Source organism: Asparagus officinalis, chromosome 5 (assembly GCF_001876935.1).
Source record: "Asparagus officinalis chromosome 5, Aspof.V1, whole genome shotgun sequence".
Lineage (NCBI taxonomy): Eukaryota > Viridiplantae > Streptophyta > Magnoliopsida > Asparagales > Asparagaceae > Asparagus > Asparagus officinalis.
Genome location: NC_033798.1, coordinates 70663012 through 70674855, shown reverse-complemented (window position 1 = coordinate 70674855; position 11844 = coordinate 70663012). Strand labels below are relative to the sequence as shown.

Below are 11844 nucleotides of genomic sequence, written 5' to 3'. Positions count from 1 at the left end.
GCCACAGCGTGACTGAAGGCATTGCCGCTGTGGCTAACATACACCCCTCCAACTTTAATGACCACAAAGGAATTCACAGTATTGAACTGACCATGTGACCAAGAAGCATTGTCATCTCCTTTGACCTTGTGTAGGTTCTCTACCTGTTTGTTTAGGTGTAACTATAGTTTCAGTGTTAGCTATCTGGCACAATTTTTAATTTCTTCTGATGACAGTATTGTATTTTTTCAGGTGCCGTGGATCAATGAATTGAAAATGATGATCATTATCAACCTCACGGTCTGTGTTATATATCACTATGACTAAGTTATTAATTTATTATTTTCTCAAACCAATCACATGTATTTTTTTTGTCCTCTCTTCAAATTACGTGTTGTTGGAACTCCATTACCCCCGGCCCCCCCCCCCGCACATCGCAACACCCTCGCATTAGGGCCTTTGGGTTTGTGTGCTGGCAGCGACGTACGGAAGGCACATTGGCTGATTATAGAAGGTATGAAGTTTTTATATGCCATAATTTTCTTCATCTATTTGCATTGTTTTAAATATCCCCGACATGGCCCGATATATCCCCAGATATATCCTTTTACAGGGCTTGCCGCAACCGATATGGTCTTTAAATATCCTTTACCGCTTATTGGCTATTTTGAGTGATAAATCCCCGATATGGCGGATATATTAGCCGATATGTAGACCAATATATCTTTTTATATAGCTTGTTGCAAAATAATATACCGTGTTTGGAATTTTTGGGCGAATTATCAAGATTTCCCCATTATATCAAATGACATTTTGCCCTAAAAAAGCAGATCGAATGTTGCAAGGTTGCTTTGCACTTTTGTTTGTTTTAGAACGTTGATTAGTGATCCTAAACATATATTATTCATATTTTGTATGCTTAAATTTCATTACATATGTCGAGATTACATTTTAATGCATTATACTATGTATGCAAACATTCATTATGGCATTCCGATATTTACCACATATCCCCGATATTTCCTCGATATCCGTAATCCGATATGAATATTGGCCATCCGATATTTCCCCGATATCCGATATTTAAAACCTTGTCTATTTGTATTGGTTAGCCATGCAGTCCTTTTGTCAATTACATCAAATATAATATATTATAGTTGAACTAGTATCCACTTATGTGGATATGAGATTTTGTCCACCCAAATTTTGGATTGACTTGATAGATCAAGTTTTAGCAACTCTACCCCTCATTAAATGATGACAACTCATTCCTTAGATCTCGATCTGTTAAGTTAAATGATGACAACTCATCATTCCTTAGTTTTTTAATTTCAATAATGTGTGTAATTATTGTAGCTTTATGAAAGAGTGAATCATGTATTTGATGTTTGTTGTCTTTGTGGGTTGGTGTTGCTTATAGAAATTAAGCTTTTGCTAAATTGTATTAAGACTACGAAAAACCTGTTATGTTGAAATAGAAACAAGCTTGGGTATCATTTTATAGTATATACATTGGTGTTCTGGTATTTCAGTTTAGGGTTGGCACATTTCTTTGATGAAGCTGTTGGATGAAGAAATCTAGAACCATTTTCTTGGATGCCTTTAGCCAATTAAGCATGCAGTAAAGCATTGGTGTTATGCTTAAATCCCCCTGCCTGCTCATTCCTGTTGGAGTCTGTCATGAATGAGGTTAAACCAACGCCCCTTTGGTGATTGAATGTTGATGTTTACGTCTCTTTACTCTTGTTAAGGGGAATAATCGTACCGATAGTGTTAGTCGCTGGGAATATGTACATCTTATATTCTTCTTTGGACCATTATTGATTTTTTTCTTCCTCCTTTACATGGTTACATTCTCTTACTGCCATGCGTCAATCGATATTTTTTGGTTTTCATGTGTGTGGCATGACTTAATATTATATATTGGAAGTAAATTATTGTTAAAAGTGAAAGATTTGATTGGATTTATTTTTGATTGGATTTATTGCACTAACTTCTTAGAAAGTTAGAATTCATCATTGGCGGTGTCATCTATATTAAAACAAATGTTTTAAAGAACTTAGAGGCCTTAATGCCAATGATAACATTATGTAAAGGAAGAATAACATTTTTTACTACCAAGTCGATGAAAATTGTCCTTTTTTTTGGTGTGTGTTGGGGGGGGGGTGGCTTTTGTGTGTAGAATATTTGAAGGAATTTGGAAGACAGCTTGATCGAATAATGCTTATACTGCACCATCAGAAAAGGTAAGTCATTGTCCTTGAACTGTTGCTCAAGCTAAGAAGCATGGACATCAAACATGACAAAACACTGGTCACGCTGCATCACACTAGTGTATACGTGTGTTGTACATATGTTCCATGCATTCATAATAGAACAAAGAGAGAGTGAGAGTGTATATAGCATATTCAACAACATATCCAAGCATCCAAAAGACCCAAGTCATATTTTTAATGATATAAGAAAGTACAATGCTTATCGATGTGCTAAAATGCTAAACTAAGTACATTTTTTGAGTCTCGCAAATGGAATAAGCTTTATCTTGTCCATTTTCTATGGAGTACACGAAGTAACTTACTTTTTTTATATTGAAATATATCCAAAAGTATCATAGTCTTATACAAGGCAACAATGACCAATGTTTTAAATGTCGAACGTTGGGTTCATGTCAGGCGGCTAAAATTCATTTCGGATAGCGGAAATCGGTGATATGTCGGGGGACAGAGAAAAATATTGGATGGTGTGCATATGTGTAATATAAATATCATAAATGAAATCTAAATACACTTAATAAATTTTATTGTCTAAACATATAAAAAAGGAAATAATTTATGATGCTTAGGGTTGATGTTGAAGGAAAGAGGAGCCCGATGCTGGCGGTTGAGGAGAGAGAAGATTGCTCGATATTGATGTCGAAAAAACACCTCGGAGAAGAGAGATGTCGAAGGAGAGAGAGAGAAGAGGAGTGACAAAAATGACTTCGGTCTTTTTTTTCTTCCATTTCCCCTAACTGATTGAGTTTTGTTTTTGGAAGTAATATTAAGACAATCAGGAATTTAAACCGAACTTGATTAGATTAACACAACAAAAGAAAATTAGCTAATTTTTCAGACTAAAAAATCGGCCGACATAGCCGGCATGTTCCTCGATATATCCCTCAGACATATCTGACATGTTCCTTGATATATCCAACATGAACCCTGAAAATGTAATATGCATTGAAAGGCTCCATATCGTGTCGGTTGGCCCTTAATTCTGACATATCAGCCGATATGTCCAACATGACAGTCAACATTTGAAACATTGACAATGACTAAAGTATAGACTGGTATATAAACGGAAGTACATGTTTAAAACATGTAATGTAGGACATGTTGGCTAAAAAGTATCCATCAAATTATCCATAATTGAAGAGTGTATTTTATGATAGAGGACAATTTAGTAAGTGTAATCAATGTTTTAAATATAGGCCGATTTTATCAATTTATTCCCGATATATAGGGTTTGGGCTATGGCCGATATGATTTTTGTAAATATCGCATATAGTTTTGGACCGATTTTTCCCGATATGTCGGGGTAAACCCGATAAAGCGACTGATTTTTCGTGGGCTAAAATCACCTGATTTTCTACAATTTACATTCTAAGTGAATTGGTTCATGTTTGGAGACAAAAAACCCTCTTTTTTTCATATTTGATCCGCATACACTAAACAAAAATAATAATATCCTATTCTATTTCGCTTCCACTAAACAAAAACAATTGGTAAGTGATCCCACATGTGTTATTTACATATTATTATGTTTATGTTTCATTAAATGTGCTTAGATTACTTTTTAAGACATTACATTATATATGTTCACTATCCGATGTAACACTCCGATTTTTACTACTTATCCCCGATATGTCCCAATAACTAGGATCCGATATGAATTTTGGCCATCCGATATATTTCCGGTAACCGATATTTAAAACATTGAGTGTGATATACGTGTTTGATGAGTTTCAGAAGAAGTGATGCTGTTGATACGTGTGTTCACTTGTATGAAAGGGTATGGCTTCATTATGAAAGTGTTAATGCTACATAGTTGACAAGTTCTCTGGTGTACTCTCTTGCCTATACATGCTAGGGAATTTTATTTCTGTTCTTAGTCGGTTATCTTTAGATTGATAGCCGGTATATAACTTTGGTCATTGTGGAAATTTCACAACTTTGAAATCATGCTCAATGACTACTCCCATTGATGGGAAAATATTCGACTGTTGAGGGACTTCGCTCTAGATGAAGCGCCATGCAGTAACTATTTCTAACCTGCAGAGCACTGTTTTGGGTTGAGACGTTTAGTAAACCCTAATTGAGAACCAATAATACGGTACACATCATGTCTATACAAGCTTACTTTTGGTGTGTACTTGAGTTCAGGTTTTGGCTCAACCCATGTTAATTCTTATTAGAACTTTAATTCATATTGTTGTGTTACTTACTTCCAGTATGAGATAGAATTTGGTTCCCTTACAAAGTTATTGCCTGACTAACCAGCCTGAATTTCAAACTAATATGGATTTGATTAGTTGGATTGTTTGTTCTGGGTCAGAAATTATGGACCAAATAGCTTGGATCTGTTCTTGGATTAGCTTGGAATAGAACAACCTGATGCAAAGGTGAGCTTTCAGCTGTAGAGTCGCGACTGCAACATACGTAAATGTTTCTATATCCATTATTTGTTTCTGATGCAATTATAAGTATGGATGTAGACCTTTCAAGCTAGTGAATAACATTTTCATATTTGACAAAGTCGGACATGGAATAATTCAAATGTGTACAGAAGCTGACCAAAAAAAAAAAAAACAACTGTGAAGCCGAAAAGTAAGTTCATAAATACAGTTGGGTATTTAGGGTAATTATTATGAAACCCCCTTCAGGTCTGACCGTTTATTATGAGACCCAACATTATTTTTTCATTACAAAACACCCTGCTGTTTACAAAACTGTTATCCATTTAATTTCTACCATTTTCTTGAAAATACCCCTCAATAAAGCTCTTCTTCTTTCTCAAATGATTGCAAACCTTCTTTTTATATGAAACCCAAGTAAATGCGACCGTTAACAACGAGAAAATTAATAGATCAATGTAATCTCTTCAACCCATTGATTTTAGCCTTCTATTAAGCAATGTTACATTAAATGCTGGGCGTTTCTAGGCGTCGGACTTGGCGCCCAGCGCTTAGTCGCCTAGGCGGGCGTCTAAGCGGTTTCTGGGCGTTTTTTTTCTTTCTTCATTTAAGTGGTGATCGATGAGGTTTTGCTGAAGGTCGGAGGAGGTAGTGGAGAAGTTCATATTTGGAGGTTAATGGAGTTTGGAGGACGTGTAGGCTACGACACATAAAATCACAATCAAGGCCTATAGGGTGCAATCCACATAAGCAGACAATGCTCCCCTAAACGCTCGTAAAATCTAGATGGGCAGCCTAAATACCGTCTAGGCGCTAGTTAGGCGGCCTAGGTACCGTCTAAGCCTAGGCGTACGCCTAAGCGGACTAAGCGGAGGTTTTTTAAAACAGTGCTATTAAGTGTACCTTGAATATGTAGTATGTGTCTTGACTTTGGGAGAAAGAGAAAATATGTTGAGAGGAAGAAAAAGAGGGTATAACAGTTTTTTTAACAGCATGGTGTTTTATAATGAAAATAGCGTGAGGGGGTTTCATAATAAAGTGACAAACCTGAAGGGAGTTTCATAATAATTACCCAACATGGTTACATATGAGAATTGATCATGTCAGGACACGGTTTTACTAATACGTTGGTGTATACTGAAGGTTTAGTATGTGCAAACCTGCAACTGATTCCATAAAGATGTCATAAGAATTGACCCCACTAACTACTTGACTGATTCCATCCCTTGGGAAAGTGTTTTCGGTCGTCTGTGCGAGAGGCTGGGTTACTTGTGACTTCGAATATGCTAGAAATTCACAGTTATTATGATATTATAAAAGAAACTTACTGAATATCCTAATCCTGTTCTGGTTCACTTTACTATTCAGGTTCTGATTTAGATCAGATAGAAATTTGTGGCAGGCGTTATGTATATTCTAATTATGTTAGGTGAAGTATAGTTACCATATCCAGGAACACTTGAATCCAAGTTCAAACATGTTAGGACAAAATCTTATTTGCACCTATTTAGCTACCATTATAGGCATTTTGATTCTTGTTATTTATGTAAGAAATATTTCATGGAAAAATTTATTCAGAAAGTGACATAGGAATAGAATCGAATAGATTCTTTAATTGATCTCTTGATACTTTATTTCTTTCTTACACTAACCCCTTTGCTTCATGCCTTTGTCAATTTAGTAATAGCGATTTGGCTTTTAATTACATAAGAGATATAAATTTATCCACCCAATTCCAGTAGGGCCTCTTTCTACTTTAAATCTTTCTTACGTTATCCCCTTGATACTTTATTTCTTTCTTACACTAACCCCTTTGCTTCATGCCTTTGTCAATAGCGATTTGGCTTTTAATTACATAAGAGATATAAATTTATCCACCCAATTCCAGTAGGGCCTCTTTCTACTTTAAATCTTTCTTACGTTATCCCCTTTTTTTCACGCCCTTGTTAATTTAGTGATATAGATTTGGCTTTTAATAAGATATAAGTGAAATAAATTTATCCACCCAAGTCCAGTGAAACACCCTTTCTTTTTGTCAGTATGATAGGTAATTGCAATGTGTTCTACAAACAGATTCTTTTATACTTGCTGCTACCCTTGTTTTAGGGTAAATTTCACAAACACCCCAACAGTTTGGGGGTGTTTCCTTCAATATGCTGAACTTTATTTTTCTCACTAATCTCCCAAAATTCCAAAGAGCTCAAATAACTCCGCACCCCCCCTCCCCTCCACCACCACACACACACCAAAAAAAAAATTGCTTTTTAATTTCCCAACAGAGCCCCCAAAAAGTGCCTCTTGTGCAATTGGAGGACTTTATTATCTGCCCTGTTCTTTCCTTGTTTTCTCTAGGGCTTATCCTTTGCTCTTCTCCTTTTTATTTTTTCGTGTGTTGGTTGGGGTTTTGTGGGGTGGGGTGTTTTTTTTTTGGGGGTTGTGGGAAAAATAAAATTTTGGGGCGTTACTTGAGACCCTTTGGACTTTTGGGGGTTTTGTGAGAAATGCCCCAAAGTTTTGGAGGGTTTTGTGAAATTTACCTCCTTTTTATTGTACAATTCAGCATTCTTTTTCTGCGGTGGTGATTGGATGTCTGACTACCGAAAGATTTTGCTGTTTCAGGTTAGTGTTGCCTCCTGTTTTATCAGCATCATCATCATTCTCTGCAACCATGCTCCATTATTGCCATATTTTGTTGCTGATGAGTTCTCCTGCCAAGGTTAAAAGTCTCGTCTTTACGTGAGATTGTAAAGTTTTTGATCTTTGTACAGGAATATGTGAAAATTTTTAATCTATCAATAATAATATATTTATTGAGAAAATCATGAGTGTGTGCTGCATGATTTTTAAGTTCCTTGGAAAGCAATCTCAAACTTGTTCATCCTTGCTTCTTTTATTTTCTCTTCTACAGATTTATGTGTTTTCTAAAATAAAGATATGTAAAGTGGTATTTGGTATCTGGGTGTTCTATAGTCAAGCTATAATAATATAGGCACTGTAGAATAAATAAATTTTCCTGAGAAAACCTGGAACTTCGAATTCATATGATTGTTTTTAGCATCAGAATCCATATAGTTCCCACATGCATCAAGAACATCTTGGCTGAGGATCACAGTACTTATAGAGCAGACTCTAGTTGTGATGGTAATCTTGCTGATGTGGGGTCTTGTCTAGTTTTGATTAAGATGATGTGTTTGTTTTATGAAGGTTATTGCAAATCTTGTTATCTTCCCCCTCTATTCACGTTCTTTCTGCTGGGAATGATTTATATGTTTTCGGACTTAATGATTTATATGTTGACAAGAAGAAAATGAGCGTATATGTTGATCATGTTAATAGGAAGCTTGTGTTTGGTTTGTCCTTTTTGGGGAGTTTCTTTTCTGCCTAAAAATTGTTATCTTGGACCAGTAGTACCACATTGTACTGTGGAATACGTACAGTTTTCTTTTTTCTTGGTATGGAATAAACTCATAAAACGTAGACCTTTAATAAAGCTGGTAATGATATCATGTTCATATCAGGTAAAGTATGCAGAAAAGATGTGTTTTTTTTTTTTTGCTGTGCCTTTTGATTTATAACGTGAAAGTGGGTTGATGGGCACGTGCTACCGGGTAGGGGTGGGCAAAAACCGAAAAAAACCGGTTCAACCGAAAAAACCGCCCGAAAAAACGGACCGGTTAACCGAACAGAATTAAATGGATGAGAAAAAGTCTCTAAACCGCCGGAACCGAATTAAATCGGTTTGGATTCGGTTTGAACCCCTGAACCGCCCAAAAAAAAACCGACCCGAATTCTGTTGGGCGGTTTAGAGACTAAACTTGTACCTCAAAACTTTTCTTGTTATCATCCAATAGACTCAAACGGCGCAAGGAGCAGTTTCAAGCAATGAGTACAGCAATATCAAAGAAAAATATCCTTGAGAACTAAGTAAAGATTCAAATCAATTCAGAAAATTTGTTATGCACATGATGCACTTACAAAAGATGCATATGCTACATTATATGAACAATGTCATACAAAACATCACTCCCCCGTGTAATTAAATAAACTTAAACTTTAGTTAAAAAATTTCCTAGAAAAGATCTTGAGAATTACATAAGATTCAAATCAATCACAAAATGTGTTATGTACATGATACTTACAAGAGATAAGCATGCTGTATTATATGAACAACATCTTTAAAACATCAGTTCTCTGCGTAATTATATCAACTCAAAACTTTATTCTAAAGATGATAACCAGTCTAATAAAGCTTTGTTGGCGAGCTCAGGAACCTCGTCATGAGGACAATGCCCAGCTTGCAAATTCACAACAGAAGTCTTTGGATAGAACTCTTTGTAAATTCAAAACCGAAACCGAACCGAACCGAACCGAACCGAATTTCGGTTGGGCCGAATATTCGGATGAAGGGGAAAAATTTGGATCTGGATAAGAGTTTTGAGAATCCGAAAAATTCGGATTGGATGCGGATTGGGCATAAAACCGAACCGAACCGAATATGCCCAGCCCTACTACCGGGTGTAAATATTGAATCTAATAATGTGTGTGTGTCTAAGAGAGCCTTAGGACATTTATCTTTCCGTTGACTGTATATTTTGGATCCAGTACCCAACAATTTTGAAGTTGTTGCAAAGCTTTCAGTTCTGATGATAGATTTCATTTTTTCTAATGCTTTTGCTGTACAATCCCAATCATATATTTATGGAGCCTGTTGTCTTATGCAGGTGCGTCCAATGGGAATGTTTAGCTCAGTAGCCTGCTTGAACCTGCAGATATGCTTTGGTATGTTTTATTCCTTAGCCTACCATTTCATCCTTATTGAATTTGAGTTTAGGTTCTAATAAAGATCTTGATTTTAATGGAAAGAGAATCGGCAGTAAAATACCTCAAAACTTTCACCTACTTTTTCACTTATATACCCTCAGATGTATTCCATCACACTTGTAGACCTAAACTTTCCTATGTTCTAAGTTAACAAATGATGTTTATTTTTTGTTAGAAGGATGAGAATATCCTTGGTTAAAGAAGTAGCCCCCACTCTGTCTTCTCAGAAAAAAAAAAATCAAGGTTATAAATCACATGAGAATCATTTAAGGGATATTCTCTAGGTTGTCTAACAAAAGCTACTAATATGAAAATACAGCCAAATAAGACATGAGGGTATAATAAGTGAAAAATAGATGGAATTTGAGGTATTTAGGTGCCAATTGGCCTTAATAGAAATAATTGGAATAAGCTCAATATGCATTTAGTATATGAAATGAAAATATTTCCCATTCCATTGGATTTGACGGACTCAAAGTGACTCGGTAAGTCAACAACAGGCACCTTTAAGTTGAGAACATAAGCTTCTGCAGAGGTATGAGGCCTTCTATTCGGACCAACATGGGCTGCATGATTATGATTGTTTAACTTCTTCTTTTTTTTTTCTGTCCCCCTTTAGCATGCTATTCAAATGTCCTTGAGTTTTGCTCAGCGTAGTTTTCATATATTTGAGTAGTCTACCAGGAAGTGGATTTAGATTCCAGAGTAACTTCATGGAAATTTTATATTTTCCGCTCATATTAAAAAAAATAAAAAGGTTTTGCAGTAATGGTACTGTAAATCATGTTTTGAAATTAGTCCCTCCCTCAAAAATATTATTTAATCCCTCAAATTATTCATTTCAAGTTAGTCACTTTATTAGTTAGTGCTGTCTACATGGTTAACTTCGCTCGGGCTAGGTGTTAACCGCACATGTTGAATTATTATACTTCTGTAGTCAATTGGCCGCCCTTCAAAAAGGAGACGGGAACGGGCTAAATGTCTAGAAACCCAGATGTGGGGTTTAAACGGGTTGAAACAAACGAGCGTGTTTGGATAACTTAAAACATAATAAACACGTGAAATAAAGGTTAAGTTAAATGGTACTGCTCCCAAATCAAACGGTAGTTGGATACGATGTTTTAAGAAAACTAGCGCTTAGCTTAGGCGGTAAACATGCCATCCGCCTAGATCTTAGGGAGCATCTAGGAAACTGTGGGTTGCTTACATGGACGTCACCACTTATATCTAGGTCATCGTCTCTTAGCGGTACGTACCTAGTGATTTCTATAACATTGACGTTTATTAACAATATTTATAACCAACAAAAAAAAAAGAAGAAGAAAAACCTTATAGGCTGCCTCTTGGGTGCACAAATGCCTATCACTTTATGTAACCTTAGCAACATGGACTAATTTGAAATAACCATTACCATTTGAGGGACACTATTCATGATTTGAGGGACTAATTTTAAAATATTGAAGACTTGGACACCAATATTTGGGAAGGGGGGAAAAAAAAATAAGAAAAAGCGTTACCGCAGTATGGAAAAGGCATTTATATGGATTGTACTGGTTTCTAATTGGAATTATTAGGTTGGTTTTCCTTCCCTTTTGACTAATTTCTGACCACAGATCATTGCTTTCTGTGCTGCAAGCGCAATATTTACTTTTCGCGAGACGTTTACTGCATATGCAAATGATAATTTCAAGTTGGTTTAATACCCGTTCAAAAAAGAGATCTCTCTCGCGGGAGGCAAGCATTAAAAAAAAAAAATGGTGGGTCCCACAAATGTGCTTCTCTCTCTTCCAAGCTAAGCTATGTCCAGCGTCATGAATGCTCAATGCCCAATAAGCTGATTTGAGAGTGACAAAATGCGGAGCAATATCTGCGGCGTAGGTCCCCTAGGTAAAAGAATTTTTATGCAACCATAGAGAACTGTACAATGGTTCATTGCATATTTGAATGCCAAGTAAGGAATAATTTTTGGATCAGTACATCATTACCCAAATTCTGCTTTCTATGATACATTAATCCTAGAATGGGTAGATTTTAATGCACCATTAATCTAGTTGACAGATTATACGATAGTTTCTCCATTGCTAACGCTCCCCTATCGCCCTCTAGGGTCCCGCCATTTAATTTGTGCATAGATTTTAATTGCAATTGTTTTTAATGTGAGATAATATATTCTTGAGATAATTTGATGGTATATATATATATATATAGTATATATATTATATATTATATAATTATATAATATTATATAGAAGAGGGGAGAGAGAGATGCCAGAGAGATGAGAGAGAGAGTAGAGAGAGAGAGTCGAGAACTTGGTACCAAGTTTCTCCATTGAACATGGTTTATGATGCTGGAGCTGAATTGCCACACCATA

General features: G+C 35.9%; 1 protein-coding gene across 6 annotated transcripts in view; it reads left to right on the top strand.

Annotated features, from left to right (window-relative positions):
• LOC109843784 (histone-lysine N-methyltransferase ATXR7) overlaps window positions 1-9988 on the top strand; it is a 22357-nt gene extending 12369 nt beyond the window's left edge. For 2 of the 6 annotated variants that reach the window (XM_020412747.1, XM_020412742.1), the window contains exons 18-21: window positions 232-279; window positions 435-493; window positions 4573-4639; window positions 7271-7498. In XM_020412747.1, coding sequence (XP_020268336.1) covers window positions 232-253 — 22 coding nt within the window. In that variant the 3' untranslated portion in view covers window positions 254-279; window positions 435-493; window positions 4573-4639; window positions 7271-7498. Of the gene's footprint in view, window positions 1-231; window positions 280-434; window positions 494-1511; window positions 4640-7270; window positions 7499-9372 lie in introns of those variants that run through there. The other 4 variants (XM_020412743.1, XM_020412745.1, XM_020412744.1 and 1 more) reach the window with 4 other exon arrangements.